Source organism: Neovison vison, chromosome 8 (assembly GCF_020171115.1).
Source record: "Neovison vison isolate M4711 chromosome 8, ASM_NN_V1, whole genome shotgun sequence".
Classification (NCBI taxonomy): Eukaryota; Metazoa; Chordata; class Mammalia; order Carnivora; family Mustelidae; genus Neogale; species Neogale vison.
Window position 1 is genome coordinate 93,967,472 of NC_058098.1, and position 23,241 is coordinate 93,990,712.

At 49.0% G+C, this 23,241-nt stretch overlaps 2 protein-coding genes across 3 annotated transcripts; one reads left to right on the forward strand and one right to left on the reverse strand.

The window, feature by feature from the left end:
- Positions 1-405: 405 nt before the first annotated feature.
- PRADC1 (protease associated domain containing 1) lies at positions 406-4,483 on the reverse strand. Its single transcript, XM_044262469.1, has 5 exons — positions 4,335-4,483; positions 2,236-2,336; positions 1,594-1,703; positions 1,160-1,327; positions 406-953 (listed from the first exon to the last, which is right to left on the reverse strand). The coding sequence occupies exons 1-5, from the start codon at positions 4,399-4,401 to the stop codon at positions 833-835; spliced, it is 567 nt and encodes a 188-aa protein (XP_044118404.1). The 5' UTR covers positions 4,402-4,483; the 3' UTR covers positions 406-832.
- A 1,036-nt stretch (positions 4,484-5,519) lies between these two features.
- Positions 5,520-22,950, forward strand: CCT7 (chaperonin containing TCP1 subunit 7). 2 transcript variants are annotated; one of them, XM_044261384.1, is made up of 12 exons: positions 5,520-5,659; positions 12,417-12,570; positions 13,212-13,318; positions 15,185-15,310; positions 16,251-16,303; positions 16,649-16,820; positions 18,650-18,814; positions 19,621-19,809; positions 20,427-20,524; positions 20,888-21,020; positions 21,512-21,718; positions 22,569-22,950. In XM_044261384.1, exons 1-12 carry the CDS (start codon positions 5,654-5,656, stop codon positions 22,788-22,790), a joined length of 1,632 nt encoding a protein of 543 aa, XP_044117319.1. In that variant the 5' UTR covers positions 5,520-5,653; the 3' UTR covers positions 22,791-22,950. The 2 variants fall into 2 exon arrangements, with proteins under 2 accessions (XP_044117319.1, XP_044117320.1); XM_044261385.1 differs by lacking the exons at positions 5,520-5,659; positions 12,417-12,570; positions 13,212-13,318; positions 16,251-16,303 and having other exon boundaries at positions 15,249-15,310.
- The last annotated feature ends 291 nt before the right edge of the window (positions 22,951-23,241 follow it).

Below are 23,241 nucleotides of genomic sequence, written 5' to 3' on the forward strand. Positions count from 1 at the left end.
GGAGGTGGTGCAGAGGCACGCAGTGTAGACCAGGTGATGGCAGAGAGGGGAGCCGCAGCTCCTCAGCTTGGGCTCCTCTCTGCACTGTCTGCCCACGCTCTGCTTTACACGTTTCCAAATGCCAATAGCCCAGGTCTTCTGTGGTCTAGTGTGGATTCCCCAGGACCAGGTTATCACAGGAGTCTTCTCAGGGGACTGACCTATGGCTTCCTGAGTTCTTGAGCAGGAAGCAGGCTGTATCAGGATCCAAGGTTAGTGGTAGCCTAAGCACAGGTCCTGAAGGACCTTGGTTAAGTCATTTACCCTCTGGGGGACTCGGTTTCCTACCCCTCAAAATAAGGGCATGGGACCAGATAAGTAGGAAGGCCCCTCCCGCCCATGTGCTCTTACTCTAGGACACAGTTGCAACCCTGATGAGAGGCTTTATTGCTAAAAAGTCAGTGAGGGTTTATTAATTCCTCAAACAGCAGCTCCTAGAACCACTCCAGCAAGTGCTGTGAAGCACACTGAGGAGACCCTGGCAAGGGAAGGCTGGAGCCAGGTGGGATGTGACAGGTCACAGGTGGCTCTTGGGCCACTAGGCTTTAGCCCCTTTTGGTCCAGATTCTAGCTAAGAAGCTCTGGGGCCTGACTCTTGCCTCTTCCCATAGCATGAGATGTTTGGGGGCCCTGAGGAAGGGAAGGCCAGTGGCGTGGCTTTTAGCATAACCAAGGCCCAAGCCTTTTTCCTCTACCCAACTCCACCTGTCCCCAAATCCCAAAGAGCAGAATTCCTGGATTTTCCTTTCCCAGCCCAGAGTTGTTTTAAGGCTGGTATGTGGGACCAACTCTTCTACCAGAAGGTCCAGGGTGGTTGCAGCAGCTCAAAGGTGGGGATGCTGGTGACATTGACTGGGATGGAAATGATGGCCCATGGCAGCCCGTGCTGTTCCAGGGAGCGACGGATCATGTAGCTGGGAGGGCATGAAGAGAGGTGGTGATGGTCACTTTCTCAGCACCCCATCATGCCCCACTGTCCCCATCACTCTGGGAGTTCTAGAGCCCAAGGACTTGGCCCTCCAACTGAGGCTTGCGGGAAAGGACTGGTGATTGCCCTTGACCTCCCCAAGTCCTGGCACCCAGCCTGGTGCTGATACAGCCAGAGATAAGGAGCCCTCACCCATCTCGGCCGAGCAGGAAGAGAGCAGGGATGTCAGCTGTGCGCTGGGTACTGTCCTGGATCATCTCCACGTAGAAGCTGTCATTGTCCACCGCATTGTCAGAGATGATCACTGCCCGCCCGCCGTGCTCCTGCACCACTCGGGTCTTGGAGAGGAAGGAGCAGCCCCTGGAAGAGGTGGTGATGAGACCAAAGGAAAGACAAGATCCTAACTAGCCCTCCTCCAGACTGTCACTGCAAGGATGAAGGAAGGACCAGGGAGAATTTTTTATAAGTGGCCAAAAGGCACGAATCATCTTAAGACATTTCTTAAAGACCATTCAAAATGTGAATTATTTAAGAACAGCTATTTCAGAGCACCACTACCAACACTGATCTCAGAATCTACCCTATGCCGGGCCCTCCTCTGGTGCCAGCGTCTGTCTGCTCCTTACCCTCTCTCCACCAGAGCGATCTGGTCCTGGATGAAGAAACCGTTGCTGAGCTCCCCGCAGGCCTCCGAAGGTTCTGCAGGGACAAGGTGAATCTGCTCATACCTTGTGTGCTGGAAGACATTTAGATAGGTCAGGGTGAGGAGCCATGCCAGTTTCAAGACCAAGCTGACAGTCCCCTATTTGTTCCTCCCAAAGTGTGAAGGAAACGTGGAGTGGTTTCGGTATGTTGGGCACTGAAGTATTTTTACTAAATTCTCACAAAGGCTTATCTAGTTGTCCCACTCGACCCTGCCTTTCTATGAGATATGTAGGAGAGTTGGTATGGACCCAGAAAGGGGAAGTGACCTGCCTTAAGTCACATAGTGCAGACAAAGCTAGCAGAGCCCTTGGTTTCTCACTATTTCATGTCCCCAAAGAAGACAGCTTGTCCCTGTCTGGTGCTCAAGTCTGTATTACACCTGGGAGGGTAGCTAACCAGAAATCTTTCCTTCCTGCACAGCAGCCCCAGGAGGACAGACCAGGATTCTGCATTCTCCCCTGTCCCAGCACTCAAGTATTGGTTGAAGGGATGAGAGGGTCGCCTTACTTGGTGGGATGGAGATAGAGATAAGATCAGAGACAAAGGGGTCTCCCTGAACTTACAAAGATACCACCAAAGTCCTTGGCAGGTGTGGCTGTGAAGATGTAGCGAATGTCTCCAGGACTCAGCACTTGGAAGTACAAATAATCATGGATGCGTAAGCCTGAAAGATAAAAGAGTACGGGTGAGAAGCCTCCAAAGAACAAGCTGGTTCAAGTTCAGATCATGGACCCATTGTCTTCAATGGGGCTGGCTGTAGTCTGGGCTCAGGGGCCCAACTTTAGCCATGTTGAGTCCTCCTGATGGGTGAGATGGATGGTCTCTGCCCTGATGCAAAGAGAGTTAGTAACCCCAGACATATCAGCTGCTGCTGCTGCTGCTGCTGCCGCCACTGCTGCTGCTGCCACCACTGCTGCTGCACAGGGGAGCCAGGAAGAGGAAGAGCCTCTGTGTTCTCTCTCGGGATGAATCCATCTTTGCTCTGAAGTGGACATGAGAGTTTCAAGGTGGAGCTGTGGTAGCCTGAGTATAAAACGATGCTCACTAAAACTTAAAAGTTGACTCCGGTTCCACTGCCATGCCCCTTGTCCAGCCACTGTCCTTTCTTGTCCCCATGGGTCCAGCTTCTTAACTGGTCTGTCTGCCTCTGTTCTTGCTCTCTATGGTCTATTCCCCCAAACAACAGCCATGGCGCTTCTTAAAATATCATTAAGCAAATATGATGAGGTCACCACGCTTATGGCTCCAGAACCCTTCAACAACTAGCCTTTGTGTTCAGAATAAAATCTAAATCTCAACTGTGGCCTGTAGGGTCCTCTTCCATCCGGCCCTTGGCTGCTACAACCTCATCTACTCCTTCCTGGCCTCCTTTCAGTTTCTTCCCTTCTCTGAGTCTTCTTGTAGGCGTTGCCTCTATGTGGGAGGCTTCCTCCCCTTTCCCCACCCCAGCTATGCCTCTTCACCGGGCTCACTCCTACTCATTGGTTAGGTCATAACTGATATGTCACTTCCTAGAGAAACCTTCTGCCCTGTCATTGCTCTCCCCCATGCCCCTCCAAAATGAGCTTTTTCTCCTTTGACACTTTCAACATAATTTGTAATTATACAGTATTCATACTGTTTTGTTTAATGTCGGTCTCCTCCACTAAGGCAAGAACCACAGTTTCAGAGCTTAGTTCAATGCTGTATCCACATTATGTAACAGCGGCTGGGATATGTGGGTGCTCAATAAAGGTTGTCGAAGGAGTGAAGAACTATTTTCAGCTCCATTGCACTGAGGAAGAGAATTTTCAGAACAACCAGATTTTTCTGGGGTTTGGGATCTTCTCTTCAGCACCAAAGTTTAATATTTTACCTGGACTTGAATCCCTAGTTCTTCAGCTCAGAGAGATTGAGGAATGTGGAAATGTGGAAGCTGCTTGCCACAGGTCAAGTAGTCAGTCAACAGACTATCAAACCACTACTGTGCGTCAGGGTTAGGACTGACTGTGGCTTTAGCGATCCTTGTCTCCAGGCCAAATCACAGCCACCAGAGAGAGTTCCACTGGCTTGGCATTGGGCTCACAGCTTTTACCCTGGGAGTGGGGACTTCCCACCAGATACAGATACATTCCCAAGAAGCCTTCTTTAAACTCCTCCTCCTTCCCACACATATCTTCGCCTGGCCTTTGCATCTGCTGATATGTGTAAATCAAGTGTGGGTACACGTATGTGCTCAAGTGTGTGTAGGGTGTATATGTTTATGTGCTCCTTCAGGAGCAAACAGGTTGTGTGTGTAAGTGTGTGCCTGTACATGTGAGCCCACGTGTAAGAATGTATGCCCCTGTATGCTCACATACGTATCTCCAGCTTGTACTATCTCTAGCTGGCCCTTGTTCTTTCTCCCGGTCGCCCCTTCAGCCATCTGGGTCGGCGCTACTGGGGGCGTGGAGAGGAGTCCTGCTTCGACGTGGGGAGGTGAGGACTCAGAGTCCAGCCTCAGGCCGCGCCCTGCTCAAGTCGCCGGGGGCCAGCACCCACCCAGTCCAGTCGCCTATCCCCAGACCCGCCCTGCCCCGAACTCGCGGGGTCCCCAAGGTGACCCGTGACTCCCGGCCCGACACGCGAGCGAGCTAGAGGACCAGCCCCGCCCCGCAGCGCAGCCCCGCCCGTTGCCGCTCACCGTGGGCCGCGACGCACGCGGGGAGCCAGAGCACGAGACAACACCAGCCCGCGGCGCCGGGGACCATTTCCAGGGCCGGGCCCGGCGCCGCGCTTCCTCCGACCGCCCCACCGCGCTAGCTCGCCGGACTTCAGCCTGACAGCTGCTCCGGCCTCCAGCCCCCAGACCCGCTCTTGCTGCTGGTTGGCGGACGGGAACGAGGCCCACGGCTGATTGGCTCTGATGCCTGTTCGTGCAGCTATACTTTCCGCCTCTGCGCCTTACCCTACTTCCTATTGGTCGAGGGAAGTGGGGCCGAGGGCTGATTGGTCTAAACTCTTAACAGCAACTGCCACCGCCCCCCCCCCACCCTGCGCCCTAGCATTTCTTAGTTTGGATTCGGCTCCAGGACGGCGCGGGCTGGTGGGCGGGCCGGGGAGGAAAGCGGACTGGAGATGGGCAACTCTCTGGACTCGCTTTAGCCGTCAGTAGGTGCGGACTCGGCCGGATCTTCCCTGCGGCCGCCTAGCAAGACGACGATTTGCTTCTCTCCACCGTGCTTTCCTCCTCCTCACCCCCTCTTTGGGAAGGCGTTCGTCTGGCGCTCAGATGGGTCTTCCGCGACCTCCACTCCTCTCGTCCTCTGCCCAGTTCCACCAGTGCCTGCGCGCTCTCTTTCGGTAGGCGCTGGGGACCGGCTCAGTGATCCCCTCCCTCGAGGAGGCTGTGGCTAGCGCAGAGCCGGAAAACGGGCACTGGGGCCAGGTGCCGGGTGCCCACGCCTGCTTTTCTACCACTTAGCCTACAGCTGTGACCTTGCACAACTTTCATAACCTCTCAGCCTCAGTTCCTCCATCTATAAAATGGGCATGATAATAGTACCAACGCGATAGGATTGGAAGGGTTCATGAAATCTCTCACCAAGTGCATATTTAACGTAAGCCTATCCCATAGCGCTCAATAAATGTTCGTGTTTATTGTATTTCTTGGTCTGGCGTTCGGGATGAGGGGGGATGGAATGAGGGTTAGCGGGTGACGCAGACCGAACAAGGATTCTACATATTCAAAGAGAAAAGCACAACCCGAATCCGGCGACCCTAGGTAACCAACACTTCTCCCAAAAGCTCCCTCAAAGACCCAGCCTCTGGCCCTTCTAGCCGTGTCGACTCTGTGGTAACAAGCCATAGAGTGGCGGAAGTGGCCCGTCCCCTTCCTCTCCCGAGCCAACGGCTTGGCGAAGCTTCTGGGGACTTCTCTGGCGCGGGGGATTGTGGGGTTGCTGGGCCGCCCGGACGCGGAGAAGACGGGAGGCGTAGCGGGCCAGTGAATAAGCTTCCAAAATGATGGTGAGTGGCGTTTCGCCTATCTGTCGCCATCCGCTGCCATCCGGCCCGTGGGTGGCACCGCCTGGCCCGGGTCGATACCATAGGGCCCTCCGCTACCTACTGACTCTGTCCTTAGGCGGATCCCCTGTCTCCGGCGACCCCGGCCCGCCGCGGCCTGGCTCGGCCCCCGCACGGAACTGGGGCTCTGGGCGAGGCCTTTGTGGGGCTGGAGGGAAGGCTTTGGTCTGGCCGGCTGCGGACTACAAGTCCCAGGCTGCTTCGGGGCCGCGAGCCCGCTTAGGGGACCGGGTTTTTGGAGCCCCCTCACAATCATAAGCTGTGTTAAACGAGTGCGACTTTGAGCGTGCGTGCATACACGGTCGGCGGGTGCCTTGGGAAACGTGGGGGTGTAAAAAACGTGTGCTTCTTAGAACGGGCAGCATGGGGACCTTATGTTGGGCGGAGCGGAGAGACTCAACTGTGGTTGCTCGCGGGTCCCCCAGCCCGCCTGCTGCTGCATACATGGAAACACACTTGGCTTGTACTTTACCACTCACTCGTTCGTTCCTTAAGTAAAAGCATATTTAGTGCCTACTGAATGTCATGTAATGCCAGCTGGTTGTTGGGGCTGCAGCTTCTCAGCCAGGAGAATGGACAGGGCACATGGGGACACTACGGCAGAGGTGGGAAGACCCGGACTCTGACTCCGACTCTGTTTGCCCTTCCGGACTTGGCATCAGACCAGGCTTTTCTAGTTGGCCATCTAACGCTGGGTCTCCTTTTCTTGAATTAGGGGTGTCGATGAATCCTGGAGGTCCCCTGTAGCCCAGCCCACTTCCGCCCTAGCCCTTTGTGCCATCTCAGGGCCGTAGATGCTTTCAATGGATCCCAAGCCTGCTGTTGCCTCCTGAGTTGCTTTTGAACAGGGCCAGCTTTTAAGGGAGTGTCTGAGGCAAGACCCTGACTTAGATGCTGCTCCCTGTGGTGCACTTGGCAGTTCACTGACTCATTTTGGTCTGTCAGTCAGAGGAAATCTTCTGTTAAGTGCTGGCCTTCTATAGCCGCTCCCTGTCCTGGTAGAGGTCAGACTGACACCTGTGAGGTATGTGTTCATTCTGTGACCGGATGCCCTGGGAGTCCAGTTGTACCATGATAGAAGGAACCTAGAATTTATCTGTACTTTTTTCTCCCCTTCATACCTCTAGTACTTCCCTTTTTCAGTCCCTCTCCAGCAATACCTATTCTTTTTTTTTTTTTTTTAAGATTTTATTTATTTACTTGACAGGCAGAGATTACAAGTAGGCAGAGAGGCAGGCAGAGAGAGAGAGGAGGAAGCAGGCTCCCCGCTGAGCAGAGAGCCCTATGCGGGGCTCGATCCCAGGACGCTGGGATCATGACCTGAGCCGAAGGCAGAGGCTTTAACCCACTGAGCCACCCAGGTGCCCCAGCAATACCTATTCTTGAAGTCACTCCAGAGCTACACTGGATACCTAGGTTTTGTAACTAAGCTGGTACCTACTAGGTATGTGACTTTGAGCATGCTATTAAATTTCCTGCCCTCAGTGTATTAAGGGGATTCTTTGAGCTGCTACATACAGAGCATCCAGCATGGAGTAAGCACTCAGCAGATCTTAGCTGTTCTGCTAGGTGGTTGGTTTCTTCTTCCCTCCCTGTAATCTGTCCTACTGACAAGACTTCCATCAGAGTTTTGTTTGACAAGACTCCTTTTGGCATGTGAAACCTGTCAAAAATCCTTGCTGTCATGGAATTAGCCCTCGGTATTCCAGAAGGCTTCTGTGATCAGAAGATAGGTAAAGGGGTGCCTGGCTGGCTCAGTCTATAGAGCATACAATGCCTAATCTCTGGGTCATGAGTTTAAGCCCCACATTGGGGGTAGAAATTACTTAAATAAATAAAGTTTTTTAAAAAGAGAGAGGTAAAAGGGTGCCATGATAACTCAGTCATTTGACTTTCAGTACACTAGTAAGGAACATGTGTCCTTGCCTTTGTGCTATTGAGCACTACATGCCTTGGCATGTGAACACCTGTTGTTTTACAGAACATTAAGTTTTAATAATAAAAGTTTTTAAGGGTCATTAAGCTGAAATTCCAGAGCCTTCCATGATACCCTTGGCAGATTACTGGTTCCGCTCTTGTTTCTTTACTTCAGTAAAAATGAGTGAGATTGAAAAGTAACTTAGAAAAGAAGCTGGACTTTCCATAGCAGTGCGTGTCCTCCAGGAGCTAAAAGAAGAGGACCCGTCCTGCTTGACCTGGCTTGGTTCAATCCAGCTCTGCCACCTTTACCTTCCCATAGGATTCCTTCTTTATCCAGCCTGCCATGTCTATGGGCCCAGCCTACACAGCATAGGGAACGTGGGGACTATGTGGTCAGCTGCTTCTGAGCCCTCTTTGCTTTGTACTTAAGAATTCTCAGTGGATTTCGTTTCACCACCCTGCCAGTGCTTTTGCAAAAATTAGAAGCCAATGTCTTTTTTTTTTTTTTTTTTAAAGATTTTATTTATTTGAGAGAGAGCACGCACACATGAGGGGGTGAGGGTCAGAAGAAGAAGCAAACTCCCTTTTGAGCAGGGAGCCTGATGCAGGACTCGGTCCTGGGACTCCGGGATCATGAGCTGAGCTGAAGGCATTCTCTTAACCACCTGAGCCACCCAGGTGCCCAAGCCAGTGCTATCTTAATTCATGGCATGTATAAAGTTGAATTTTCATTATCAAAAGCTTTTGCATATTACTTCATACGTGGCCAAATCTAGGCACTCCACAAATTGAGATGACTATGATCCTTACCTTTGGGAAGCTCATACTTTAAGATGGCTGGTGTTACAAAAATTGTGCACAGAGGAAGCAGAAGGAATTACGGGATCCTCTCTTCAGGGTGCCCCTAGTAGCTGCTGTTAAAAAAACATCTTGGAAGAATTGGGGCACTGATGAATTGCTGGCATGGTAAGAAAGTGTTTTGTTTTTTACTTTTTAAAAATATCTTCACACACAAACACACACTTTATTAAGTAAGCTCTGTAGCCAACACAGGGCTCAAACTTATGACCTGGAGATCAAGAGACACATGCTCTACCAACTGAGCCAGGGTAGGGACACCTGGATGGCTCAGCCATTTGGCCATCTGACTCTTGGTTCAGCTCAGGTCATGATCTCAGGGACCTGGGACAGTGCCCTGTGTTGGGTTGTGGGCTCAGCACTGAATCTAAATTGTCCCTCTCCCTCTGCTCCCCCTACCCCTGTTTGGCACTCACTCTCTCACAAATAAAATATTTTTTATTTTATTTATTTTTTTATTTTATTTTATTTTTTTTTAAAGATTTTATTTATTTATTTGACAGAGAGAGATTACAAGTAGGCAGAGAGAGAGAGGAGGAAGCAGGCTCCCTGCGGAGCAGAGAGCCCGATGCGGGACTCGATCCCAGGACCCTGAGATCATGACCTGAGCCGAAGGCAGCGGCTTAACCACTGAGCCACCCAGGCGCCCAATATTTTTTATTTTTTTAAAGATTTTATTTATTTGACAGAAATCACAAGTAGGCAGAGAAGCAGACAGAGAGAGAGAGGGAAGCAGGCTCCCTGCCGAGCAGAGAGCCCAATGAGGGCTCCATCCCAGGACCCCGGGATCATGACCCGAGCCGAAGGCAGAGGCCTTAACCCATTGAGCCACCCAGGCACCCCTATTTTTTATTTTATTTATTTATTTATTTATTTTTTTAAAAGATTTTATTTATTTATTTGAGAGAGAGAGACAGTGAGAGAGAGCACGAGCGAGGAGAAGGTCAGAGAGCGAAGCAGACTCCCCATGGAGCTGGGAGTCTGATGCGGGACTCGATCCCGGGACTCCAGGATCACGCCCTGAGCTGAAGGCAGTCGTCCAACCAACTGAGCCACCCAGGCGTACCTATTTTTTATTTTTTTAAGGATTTTTTTTTATTTGTATATTTGATAGAGACAGAGAGACAGCGAGAGAGGGAACCCACAAGCAGGGGGAGTAGGGGAGGGAGAAGCAGGCTTCCCACTGAGCAGGGAGCCTGATCCGAGGCTCCATCCCAGGACCCTGGGATCATGACCTGAGCAGAAGGCAGATGCCCAACAACTAAGCCACCCAGGCACCCCAAATAAAATCTTTTTTAAAAAATGGGGCGCCTGGGTGACTTAGTTAAATGTCTATCTTTGGCTCAGGTCATGATCCCAGAGTCCAGGATCACAGCCCACCGCACCATCCCTGCTCAGCAGGGAGTCTGCTCCTCCCTTTGCCTGCCCCCCACCCCCAACCCTGTGCTCTCTCTCTCAAATAAATAAGATCTTTAAAGGAAAAAAAAATATCAGGGTAGCTCTTATAAATAGGCATACAATTTGGAGGTGGAGGTAAGAAAAAGTCTTCATAAGCATTGTTCAGTTATCCTGTTGGAGAAGTGAAAATTTGTTGAAGGTAACAGGAAAAGTTTGAGATGCAAGTTGGTTTTTGATTTGAAGTTTAACACTATGCAGGGCAAGGATGAACCGAAGAAGCTTGGCTGCCATGAGGAATAATTTAGCAGGACTGAGAGAGGGTAGGGCCTTTGGATGGAATAGCTTTTTCCTTACTGAAGGTGTGAGAGGCCTGAAAGAATGCTGAGAGTATAAAGAAGCCATTTCTTGCTGTCAGACCTGGGACACTGGTGAAAGGGAAGGAATTTTCTCTCTGGCCCATGCCTGCCCTCAGATTTCGGGGGTTATCTGACAGGTAGTCTTTAAAAAAAGAGAAAGAAAGAAAGTAGTGTATGTGTTTATTAGGAAAACGTTGAAACAAAACAGAAAATCCACAATACAAAGCATCAGAACCCTTTTTAAGAGTGTAGGAACACTCTTACTCATTACAGCTTCTTGCTCATCTTTCCAGCCCCTTTTATGCATTTACATACTATATCTTGCCTCCTACTTTGTTTCTCTTTACATTTTATATAGATAAAATGTAAATTGGAACATGCCATTCCTCTGCAAGAAGTTTTTCCAGGGCTTCCTTTTGTAGGAATAAAATCCAAACTCCTTACCATGGTCTGTATTGAGTATGGAGCTGGCTGTTGCCTGCATCTGCAGCCTTATTCCAGTCTTCCTTCTGCCCACTGTCCTCCAGCTGCACTGGCCAGAGGAGTTGGCCTTTATCAGGAATTGCGCAGTGAATATGGAGTCACCCTCATGGGTCACTGGGCTTTCTGATGCATGAACCCGTGCCTCTTTATTGTTGGGTCAAGATCTCCCTTGTGCTTTCGTTTCTTGTGTCTTTCCTGCTCGGACTAGGGGTGGACAGGGGCAGAGGCTTTCAGACTTCATGTAGCAATCCATGGTAAGAAGTACATTTTAAGTCATAGCCTAGTAGTACACATAGAGCATAACAAGTTTCGAAACAGCACCCTTACTATATTCTGTTTTACAACACAAAATTAAGTCACAAACGCAGAGAAGACAGTCTGGTTATGAGCTCATCTCGGAAGGCACAGGTTTTGATACAAACTCTGCTTTGCCAAGATGAGGAATTACTGTCTGTGCTAACAGTCACTGAAGCAAAGGTCTCTAAGCAAAGTTTTTAAATGGGGAAGTATCCCTGTCTTCCCAGAGTTTCTAAGGCAGGTCTCCAAATTAATCCCCTGTAGGAATAATGACTGTTCTCGAGGCTAGCCTGCAAAATAGATGAAAATTTCTTTGGGGGGCGCCTGGGTGGCTCAGTGGGTTAAGCCGCTGCCTTCGGCTCAGGCCATGATCTCGGGCTCCTGGGATGGAGCCCCGCATCAGGCTCTCTGCTCAGCGGGGAGCCTGCTTCCTCCTCTCTCTCTCTCTGCCTACTTGTAATCTCTCTCTGTCAAATAAATAAATTAAATCTTAAAAAAAAAAAGAAAGAAAGAAAATTTCTTTGGGACATTTGACTGGAGACCGGTCACAGGGAAGCTCTATGGAACTGACACTGAGAGATGGAAACATCGTGTACGAATTAGATTTGTTGTCATTTTGTGAGGCTATCTGTTTCTCTGCCTGGCTCCTCCTGTGCACTCCAGCTAAGCATGGTTAGTAAGCTGCCTGCCTGGGCATCTCCAGGACACCACCTGAAGCTGTTGGCGTCTTGTATTTTGCATCAATGCCCCGTCAACTTCTGTAGGATTAAGCTGTAATGCAGATAAGTGGTGGTTTTGCTGGAGGGTGAACACTGAGCTTCTTCCTCCTGTGCTGTGACCTAATTCTTCAACACAGGGGATAGTGTAAGAGTTGAAAAGGCTATGCTTACTCTGCTGAGCACTGGAGAACACAGTATTTGATTTAGACTAAATCATCTTCCTCATACCATTTTCTAGCACACCTGCAGGGTATGCTGTGTTCTTGGCTGTATCTCTGGATATAGGTGCTGGTCAAGGAATCAGTGTGGTGGACAGTGGGAATATAGTTTTTAAAAACCTTCAGAGGGGCCTGGGTGGCTCAGTTGGTGAAGTGTCTGACTCTTAATTTCAGCTCAGGTCATGATCTCTGGGTTATGAGATCAAGCCTTGCGGCTGGCTTGGTCCTCAGCAGGGTGTGTGCTGCTCTTCCTCTACACCCCCTCCGTGTGTGTGTGTGTGTGTGTGTGTGCGCGCGCGCACATGCGCATGTGCTCTCTGTCTTGGATCTTTAAGAGGCCTCCATATATTTCTGTTATGGGGGAGATGGAAACATTTATCCTTTCGCCCCTCCTTGAATTTCATTGCAATAGATGATTGTTAAAAGCAGTCCGTTGTTCTTTCTTCTCCAGCCCACACCAGTTATCCTGTTGAAAGAGGGGACTGATAGCTCCCAAGGCATCCCCCAGCTTGTAAGTAACATCAGTGCCTGCCAGGTGATTGCAGAGGCTGTACGAACCACCCTGGGCCCTCGTGGCATGGACAAGCTGATCGTAGATGGCCGAGGTGAGTCTGTAGGGTTCCTCAGGCCAGGGCGCAGGAGAGGACACTCCTGGGGAGTGTTCGAGGTAGCAGAGATTGGCCTTACAAATGCCACTGCTTTTAAGATCTCTGATGGCTTGCTGTGAAACAGTTCCATTTCGTACTTTGTCTTGAATGCTGATAAATCTTTGGGGAATATAGGAATATATGGGAGAAGTTGGTCTCAGGAACCTGTTGCTTCTTGGGGAGAGGCAGCCTGGAAACGTGAAACAGAACCATCTGTGTTGCCTGTGGTCGTTCCATTGTATCATGTCACCAGAACAGAATTTCCCCTCATGTTTTAGTGTCCTAGCTGACATGGGAGATAGTAGGGTATTAATTAGATAGTCAAGACTATCTAAATAATTTCTCACTCATTTGAAGTAATATTTTCTACATTCAGTTTGAGGTGTGCAAAGTGCTGTTTGGAGAAAATCAGGAGCTCATGGTCTTCAGAAGCTTGTGGTTTCAGGTGCTTTGTGCACAGAGCTAAGTCTGTAAAAAGATCAGATCAGTTCATAGATGCCACGATCTTCTCTGTCCCATCCCAGTAAAGTGTGTGTGGGCTCCCAAGTCCGACTGGGAAAAGGGTCTTTAAATTTTTACTTTCTGTTTTTCCTTTGAAGGCAAAGCAACAATTTCTAATGATGGGGCCACAATTCTGAAACTCCTTGATGTTGTCCATCCTGCAGCAAAGACTCTAGTGGACATTGCCAAATCCCAAGATGCTGAGGTGGGGAAATCAAGCATATGTGTTTAAGTAAAGGTTGAAATGCATGGCTGCTTGCTCTTTTGCTTTTCTCTAAAGTTTTTTTTTTTTTTTTTTTTTTTACTCTGAAATTATGAATTCACAAGTAGTACATACTTGTAAAATATTTAGATGGTATTGATAGTCTTTGAAAATTTATACTCTTTCACTGCATGTAGCTGAGATATTAGGACTAGGGCCATATACTGTCGTGCATATCTGTGACCTTATAAATAATTTAATCTCTCTACCCCTGAAACAAATAATATATGTCAATTTTTTAAAAAAGCAAAAAGAAACAGGTGAAAATAATTTTAGTATATTTAGCTTAAAAAAAATCTCTCGGGGGTGCCTGGGTGGCTCAGTGGGTTGAGGCCTCTGCCTGCGGCTCAGGTCATGATCCCAGGGTCCTGGGATCCAGCCCCACATCAGGCTCTCTGCTTAGTGGGGAGCCTGCTTCCTTTCCTCTCTCTGCCTGCCTCTCTGCCTACTTGTGATCTCTGCCTGTCAAATAAATAAATGAAATCTTAAAAAATCTCACATGTTAGTCACCTTATAAGATGGGACTGGAAACTCTAAGGTTTCCAGTTTACCTGCTGTTGTTTTTCCATGCTGGTAAAATACAGATAACATAAAGTTTGCCACTTCAGTTATTTTCAAGTGTATGAAGTAACAACATTAACCAGTGTGTCTTAAAGCATTTCTAACTCTGTGGGCACTGGGGTGGCTCAGTTCCCTAAGCCTCTGCCTTTGGCTCAAGTCATGATCCCAGGGTCGTGAGATGGAGCCCCAAGTCAATCTCCTTGCTCAGTAGGGATCCTGCTTCTCCCTCTCCCTCTGCCTGAGGCTCCCTTGGGTTGTGCTCTTTTTCTCGCTACATCTCTCTGTGTGTCTTTCAAATAAATAAATAAAATCTTTACCCAAAAAAAGAAAATCTAACACTAGAATCTTGATAATAACTGTTGAGAGGAAACAGTCTTGCATATTAGAGTATCACAGATATGTTCTGAAGTTATATAAAAAGGTTTGTTGAGACCCAGTAGCCTATAAAACAGTATAACTTGTAAAAATTAAAGTGAGAATAATCTGAATTTGACCTGTTACTGTCTTCAACAAGGGACTAATAACCTTTCTGGCCAGGAGTTTGGCCACTTAAACCCTTTAACCCAGTACCACTTCTTCCCCCTTGGAGATCCCTCACATTACACAGTGGACATAAGTGAGTTGAAAGTGAATTTCTGCCAAATCAGATGTGAACTGGTTTTAGCTTTTATTCTTTTTCTCATTCATTAAAAATAGGGTTTAGATCCCATTGTAGAAAATGACTATGTTAGAATGGTTAGCAGACTTGTTATCTGCTTATTCCAGTGTATAAAATGTAAAGGACTTTTGGCCTTTCCTGGAAGGTTTGTTTTAGTGGGATTTAGCGGAAATGATCTTTTTAGAAACTTCTGTAGTCCTTCATACTCCTTAAAGAATGTTTGTGTCCTGTCTCTTGCTGCCATGGTTACCTGGGACACAGAAGCATAAGCGTGACTGGGACTATCTTGTCCATCATGCCTGTGTGTAATATATAAGTTCTTGGTTAATCTGCTTATGTGATTTCACATCCTGAGGAACTTTGATTGTCCAAATCAGCTCTCTTTGGAGAATGGGCCTGGCTGGGGAATTAATTTTGTAGGCCAGAGCCTTTTGATGGGATGGATACCTAACTAACCTATGCTTTCAGGAAAAAACATTTTACACCCATTTAAACAGTCCTAGTTTAAATGGGTAGGTTGCCTAAAAATGGAGTTTCAAGGTTTATCTCTAAACATGAGAAAACGTGAATTTCCTGTCATCTGCTTCCAGGTCGGTGATGGTACCACCTCTGTGACCCTGCTGGCTGCTGAGTTTCTGAAGCAAGTAAAACCCTATGTGGAGGAAGGTTTGCACCCACAGATCATCATCCGAGCTTTCCGCACTGCCACCCAGTTGGTATGGGAATATTGGCTACCCTGGCCATGTGCTTGGGTACCTTCATGTTTTTCTTAGGCTAATACCTTTACTGGGATATAGAGAGGCTGGTGACAGGGTTCTTTGGACTTTTTCTGACTTCTCCTTACAAATTTCAAATCTGCCATTCAGTAGCTATCTCTTCAAGCTTCAGGTTTCCTGATGGACTCAGTAAGTGAGAGCTGGGGTTTTTTGGTTTGTTTTTTATCAAGTTCCTCATGGCACACGTTAGGACCCTGCTTTTACTGATCTTTGACCTTCATTCTGTGATCTTGGGCAAGTCAGTCCCTCTAGGCTTTACTTTCTCCCTCTACCTGGGTGCCTTGTCGGTTAAGTGTCCAACTCGTGATTTCGGCTCAGGGTCATGGGATGAAGCACCCGGCTCAGGCTCCATGCTCAGAGGGGAGTCCGCTTGAGATTCTCTCCCCTACCCCCCAAAGTTACTATCTGTTTCGGGTTGGTAACATTAAAATGAGATCATACATGAGAAGTGCTTTTGAAAAGATACTAAGTTTAACATACAAAGGTATTATATATCTAATAAATTAAAGCACTGGAAGACATCATGGGTGTTTTTCATAAGCCAGAAGGTTTGGCCCAATCTAGCATCCTAGCTTGTTTCCACTCACTTATTTTAGTGTATTTTTTGCATATTCAGAGTTAAATCCTAGAAATACCTTGGTTTTTCAGAACTAGACCTATTCCATACCTATGCCTAGACCTATTTGTCACTGGGAGTTTTCTAAACTATAGAGACCTTTGTTTCAGGCAGCTATAGGACTTGGAAATGTTGTTTCAGCTGCAGAGTGGGAATGTTTAAGAATTGGGAGTAAACAGATTAGAGAGTGGCAGGATGGTCTGGGACCCACCTCTCCAGGTTGCCTTTGGCGCCAGGGACTCACTCGGCTTCTGTTGTTGGCAGGCAGTTAACAAGATCAAAGAGATCGCTGTGACCGTGAAGAAGGAAGATAAAGTGTAAGTTTTTGGTGGGCTTTGTCAGAACCTTGACTTTCTGTGGCCAAATTGGATGTAGAAGTGTGTTGCCACCCTATATGGGCCCGGGGCTATTTGGCTCTTGCCAGACCCTTGGCTGTATGCCAGTTTACACAGCACAGAAGGGGCTGTATGCTGGAATTTTAAAGCTGTCCCACGCGAGGTCTCTGGCTGTGGTCACCATCCCTCAATGGTAATCTCTCCTAAAGATGCGGAAGGTGAAGGTGGTGTGGGCTGAGTTTAGACACCAGAACAGACCCCCTGTCCACACTGCAGTAGACTCAAGACTAGAGCCTGACGCAGGTCCCACCCATCCTCGTGTCCCAGGGAGCAGAGGAAGCTGCTGGAGAAGTGTGCCATGACCGCCCTGAGCTCCAAGCTGATTTCCCAGCAGAAAGCCTTCTTTGCCAGGATGGTGGTGGATGCAGTGATGATGCTCGACGATTTGTTGCAGCTTAAGATGATTGGAATCAAGAAGGTGCAAGGTGGTGCCCTGGAGGTAAGCCTGCCACAGCCCCCCGGGAGGCTCCTGCCTTCACGTGGACTCTGCAGAGGGGTCGGTGCAGGAGGTGAGCACACCGTACAGGTGCTGAGAGAATGTGTGTTGGGCTGGAAGTCAGACTAGAGTTGTGGTCCCCATGCTGTCACTACAGCCTATGACTGTACATACTTTCTGGACCTGTATTTACTTGTCAGCAAAAGAGCAGATTGAACTCGATTTTTAGAATCTTTGTGTGATGTGGGATCCTCCGGGCGAATAAATCTGAGAAGTGCTTCTCAGTCCACTCTATTTCAAGGGACACACTTTTTATTCATTTGTTTTGAATAGATGTTACATAGTTTTAAATGTATAAAGGGGCCTAAAGATAAAAATAAATGCCCCAGATACAACCACCATTAAGAGTGTGTGTGTGCGTGTGTGCTTCCAGCATACTGTGTGTGTCTAAACATGCGTAAATACTGCTTTTCTAAACACAAGGGTTTATTTGTAATACAGTGTTCTGTAATTCCCTTTTTGTGCATTTAACAACATATTTTAGAATTTCTTTTTAAAGATTTTATTTATTTATTTGACAGAGCTCACAAGTAGGCAGAGAGGCAGGCAGAGAGAGAGGAAGGGAAGCAGGCTCCCTGCTGAGCAGAGAGCCCAATGCAGGGCTCGATCCTGGGACCCTGGGATCATAACCTGAGCCGAAGGCAGAGGCTTTAACCCACTGACCCACCCAGGTGCCCCTCTGCCTATCCATCTTGATTGAGCTCAGGCATCACCCCTTTAGGATGCTGTGGATTTGAGTGTTGCACACGTGTTCACTGTTAGGCAATGGTATTAGAGATTAGCACTGACAGAGAACATGGAGGTCTTTGAGCTGAATGTACCCTTTTTTATTGAGTGAGAAATAACTTGGTCCCTTAATAAGCGAGATCTGGGATTTGAACCCAAATCTTTGGATAGTGCTGAAGTCCGTCCTAAGGGCAGCATGCTTTCTTACTATTCCCTACTATTAAATCCAACCCACAGGAAGCTCAAGTTCTGAGGGACTGAAATGTAGGAAGCCACAGTTGTAGCTAGGGAACTGTACAGGGGTTTTCTGACCCTTCTGGCTTCATCTCCTGGGAAGAGGGTGCACCTAGCTTACCACACACAGGTCAGAGTGTGTGTGCACACACGCAGGACAGATAGAGGGGGTGTGGGGAGGCGTGTCCCGTAGAAAACTGGGAGGGAGTTGAGTTGGGATTGAAGGGGGAGGCATTGGGCAGCCAGTACCTTATTCATAAATGCCTGGTCCCTTGTCTGGCACTGGAGGTATACATTTGGCATTATCCCTTGGCTCCCACTTTGGAGGTCAGTCTTAGAGGAGTGCCCAAATGGCTTTTACCATGCTTAGTCTCTGTAAGCTGAATGATTGATTTTCTTGATACTGAAGGGACAGCCAAAATATGTTTTGTATTTTTCCCAGGTTTTATGAAAATGAAAAGGCTTTGTTGTAACAGTGAAATAAAGACATGGTCGGGGTGCCTGGTGGCTCAGTGAGTTAAGCCTCTGCCTTCGTCCCAGGTCATGATCTCAGGGTCCCGGGATCGAGTCCCACATCGGGCTGTCTGCTTGGCAGGGAGCTTGCTTCCCCACCTCTCTCTGCCTGCCTCTCTGCCTACTTGTGATCTCTCTCTCTCTGTCAAATAAATAAATAAAATCTTGAAAAAAAAAAAACGAAGACGTGGTTCACTCTTTCAGGTTCACAGGAATAGACATATCTTAGCCTAGTACGCCACTAGCTTGATTTCATTTCATGCCAGTACTGAACTGTTGACTTTGTTATTTTTAAACAGGAGTCCCAGCTGGTAGCTGGCGTTGCGTTCAAGAAGACTTTCTCTTATGCTGGGTTTGAAATGCAACCCAAAAAGTACAATAATCCAATGATCGCCCTTTTAAATGTCGAGCTTGAGCTGAAAGCTGAGAAAGATAATGCTGAAATCAGAGTCCACACCGTTGAGGTAGGCCCCACCAGCTGGCAGTGGCCAGGGAATGGTCAGCTTTCTGGGCCAGAGCCATGGTCTTTGTGGACATCTTGGGCACAGCTTTGTTTCTCAGGCTCCCTATGGACCCCGTTCTCCTCCTGGCCCCCTGAATATGTTGATGTCCAAGTACTAGGCCCACTTTTTTTCCCACTCTGCTCCCTAAGTGACCTGACATGAGGGGATTTGGGTAGGTAAGACCTGCTAAAATAATTCTTTGGCCCCTGAGACGGGGCTAGCGGGGCCTTCCACCTATACACCAAGCCCAGGTTTTTGAGTCCTCTTATTTGAGCAGATGAAGGGCATTCTGCACCGGGTCCCACACTATAGGGACAGGTGTGCTCCCATGACCGATGATACCATGGCTGTTTCTGGAGGTAGCAGTGTTCCCAGCTATAAGCAGGTGCTGTTAGGTAACGTGCCCCCAGCACAGAATAGCCTCTTGGGGAGGGGGTCTTATCACTGGGAACTCCATGGGTACAGCTTCTCAGGGGAATCTAGATCTGTGAGGCTAAACTATTTCTTAACACCTTGGCATGCTAGCTCTGGAGGAACTCCCAGTCCTGGGGTTATTTTCTGTTTTGGCGTTTAAAAGTTTTAGGTGGTTCCTAAGTTACCGTATAGGGTCCTTGTTTAGTTGGACTGAGGAGGGGATCTTCTGGTTACCGTCTTCTGGTTAATTCCCAGATAAATCAGCATATTTTACTTTGTGGGGTATACTTTAGCCTACCATATATGCTGATCTCCCCCCAAAAGCATCCTCATCCTTTTCTGGGTCTCTTAAGGATTATCAGGCAATTGTCGATGCCGAATGGAACATTCTCTATGACAAGTTAGAGAGGATCCATCATTCTGGAGCGAAAGTCGTCTTGTCCAAACTCCCCATTGGGGATGTGGCCACCCAGTACTTTGCTGACAGGGACATGTTCTGTGCTGGCCGAGTACCGGAGGAGGATCTGAAGAGGACAATGATGGTAACCAAATGTTCGAGTGCTGCTTCTTGGCCTTTGTGGCCCTGGCGGAATTTTCATTTACTCCTGGAGTGTGCTTTCAGGTTGGCACGGAGTGCGCTTTCAGGTTGGCACGTGATTCTAGGCCTGTCTTCGCTTTTTTTTGGCCTTGAAGCACTCCAGTCCCCATGTGCACATGCTCGGTATAACCGAAACAAGTCAGGAAATGTGATTTGTGCAGGAACCTAGTAGTAGTAATGTTATGATCAGCTAGAGAAACTTAAGTATTGGTGTTTCCAGCCAGATGTCCTCCTTTTTTTTTTTTTTGCATTTCACCAAAGATGTGCTAGGTCTAAAGCACCAATCCTAAGTTGTTGGGCCCAGGGCACGCTAGTTTGGGGGAGTGGGTTTTAGCTGAAGTAAAGGGTCTCCATCTCCTTTTAACTAGGCCTGCTTGCCTGCCATGTGTCTTAGTTCTGTTTTATTAAGGGTGAGAGTGGGTTATCCAGGGTAGGAGGCTCTGGGCACTAGTGTAGGGTTTGGCATGGGAATTGGCTTTTCAGGCTGGGTGGCAGGAAGCAGTCTTCTGGCTTCACGGGAGCCTTAACTGCCAGGTGGTCTTACTTTCCTGTGCTCCTCAGGCCTGTGGAGGCTCCATCCAAACCAGTGTGAATGCTCTGTCATCAGACGTGCTGGGCCGCTGCCAGGTCTTTGAAGAGACCCAGATTGGCGGCGAGAGGTAAGCCATAGGCCTGGGCTGCCTTTTGGCGGAGGTCACGGGACCTGCCTGGTCTGGCCTTATGCCTTTTTTTGGGATGTGCATGTGCTCCTCTTTTTTGAAGTCTCACCTTTCGGGGCATAAAGAACTCAGATAGGAAGTATTTCGAGAGGGGAGGAGGTCAAGTTGGCTCTAAGGTCTGACTCCACAATCCCCCAGGGTTACAGCCCCAAATTTTGCCCAGAACATGTCTACAAGAGTGGGATTGGAAAACCCTAGTGAGGAACAAAAGAGCAGCTACTGAGTGTTGGGAGGATGTGGTGAGGTCAGACACAGCAAGCTGGCAGCAGATATTAACATGTATGATTTTGATCCGGGGTGTAGGTACAATTTCTTCACTGGCTGCCCCAAGGCCAAGACTTGCACTATTATCCTTCGTGGCGGTGCTGAGCAGTTTATGGAGGAGACGGAGCGGTCCCTGCACGATGCCATCATGATTGTCAGGAGGGCCATCAAGGTACTAGGCTGGGGGTGTCCTGCCCACACAGCCTGCTCTGCCTCCCCAGCTGATAAGACCCTGGATTTGTGTGGTGACTTATTCCCTGTATAACCTGTCCTTCCCTGAGTGGTCTATTTTCCCTCAGTTGCCTCACAAGTCATAGAGAAACAGCCTCATTCTCGCAGAATAGGTGATACTGTCTTAAAGGCTATGACTTGTGAGCCATCCGTGAAGCTGCTGTTATCAGCCATCCCAGTGATTGTACCGGTGCCCTCAAACTACACAGTGACCCTGAAGATGGTCAGAAACCAGAAGGTTCACCGGATTGCAGTTGGGATGTGCTAGAAAAGAGCCGCATCTAGATTTCCTGGGGTTTGGGATGTGGGAGGAATAAGGAACCACTCCCTTTCGGTGCTAGAGGGCCTGCCGACTGGCTGGTCTAGCTTGGCTGTGGCTGGAGTTTGGACCAGGGGCCTGTTAGCATTGAGAGGTGGGTCTGGTCTCTGCAGAACGATTCAGTGGTGGCTGGCGGCGGGGCCATTGAGATGGAGCTCTCCAAGTACCTGCGGGATTACTCAAGGACCATTCCAGGAAAACAGCAGCTGTTGATCGGGGCATATGCCAAGGCCTTGGAAATTATCCCACGCCAGCTGTGTGACAATGCTGGCTTTGATGCCACCAACATCCTCAACAAGCTGCGGGCTCGGCATGCCCAGGTGGGTCCTTTTCCCTTGGGTCCAGGGATTGGGTGTGTGGGCCTCAATTTGGAGTGTGTGCCATGCCTGCTCAGGCTGTGTGTGCTGGGCCCCAGGGACAGGGCTGGAACCGGACCCTGTACCAGCTCACTGTGTCTCTGAGGGCAGAGAGAGCCGCAGTGCCATCAGAGGAGCCAGGGAGACCCTGCCGCCTCCTCCCCAGAAGCACACGCTGACCACATATATGGGGCTTCCCAGGGTGGTGGTAAGCAGGCCGGAGCCCCATCGACTAGCAGTCCAGCCACGGCTCTGCTGCCTCTAAGTTGTGATCTTCCGGAGAGCTTATTGGGTTCATTCGCTGTTTGGCAGATACTTCTTGAGAGGTGTGAAGTGCTGGGCACTGTGACAGCAGCACTCAGTGAGTGGCCTTGCTTCTGACTTGCCTGAGGGCTTGAAGCAAACATTCACTTCTCTGCATCTCCATATCCTCATCTGAAATGGGGACTAATGTAAGCAGTGAGCCAAGTAAGGGGGGGTTAGGGAGTGTTCCTCTTGAGAAATACACAGTCCTCAGGGTGACCTGAGGATGGGGCGTCCCCAAAACACAGCATGTTGCCCAGAAGAGGTCCTAGAGCTCTTGTGTGAGCAGCTTGTTTAGGGTTTGAAGGGGGTGGGCGTTAGGGGCACGGGTGGGAAGACATGCACACCCAGCTTCCTGGGGTGATGCCAGGCAGATGCCATCTTCCTTGGGGAAATTCAGGCAAGTTCAGAAAGAATGAGGTTTTCTAACACCCAGAAGCTTTTGGAGGATATGTGGGAAGAAATTTGAGAGCAGTTACCTATTACCTCCTCTCTTTTCCTGTTCTTTCAGGGGGGCATGTGGTACGGAGTGGACATCAATAACGAGGACATCGCTGACAACTTCGAGGCCTTCGTGTGGGAGCCAGCCATGGTGCGCATCAACGCCCTGACCGCAGCGTCTGAGGCCGCCTGCCTTATCGTGTCAGTAGACGAAACCATCAAAAACCCTCGCTCAACAGTGGACGCTCCCCCAGCGGCAGGCCGGGGCAGGGGCCGGGGCCGCCCGCATTGAGAGGCACACTGCCCCTCTTGCAGGGGGCTGGCAGGCTGGCTGCAGGGTGTGCTTACTCTGTCTTGGTCAGTTGGTATCACGAGGAAGGGGTAGTCATTGGTCCACTCTCTTCTCACTGGAGGTTATTTAAATAAACTTGACTTAGAATTCACTTTACAAATTACCTGAGCACGGGAGTTTTACTTGGAAGTGTCTTGACTCTACCTCAGGAGTTTACTTTTATATGTATTCACCCACAGAAAAATCTTTTCTGTCGGGCTGAGTTCTCAGCAGCCTCTGGTTGTTAAGGCAGAGTGTGCCGCAGGGAGCTCCACTTGGGAACCTCCATCTGGAAGTCTCACTTTGTTAGTTTTCTTTATCTCAGAAGTGGCTGGGACACTGATGTCGTCTGGTTTAGCCCTGGCCTCACTAGGCACTGCTCCCAGGGTTTCTCTGGGTTTGAGTACCTGTG

Excerpts from the sequence above, each read along its gene's own strand:
- CCT7 (XM_044261384.1), top strand. Across the intron at positions 13,319-15,184 it reads CCAAATCCCAAGATGCTGAG|GTCGGTGATGGTACCACCTC; the intron begins GTGGGGAAATCA and ends ATCTGCTTCCAG. Across the intron at positions 21,021-21,511 it reads TTGTCAGGAGGGCCATCAAG|AACGATTCAGTGGTGGCTGG; the intron begins GTACTAGGCTGG and ends TGGTCTCTGCAG.
- PRADC1 (XM_044262469.1), bottom strand. The coding sequence starts at position 4,401 with ATGGTCCCCGGCGCCGCGGGCTGGTGTTGTCTCGTGCTCTGGCTCCCC. Across the intron at positions 2,337-4,334 it reads CGCGTGCGTCGCGGCCCACG|GCTTACGCATCCATGATTAT; the intron begins GTGAGCGGCAAC and ends TTTATCTTTCAG. Across the intron at positions 954-1,159 it reads TTCCTGCTCGGCCGAGATGG|CTACATGATCCGTCGCTCCC; the intron begins GTGAGGGCTCCT and ends ATGCCCTCCCAG.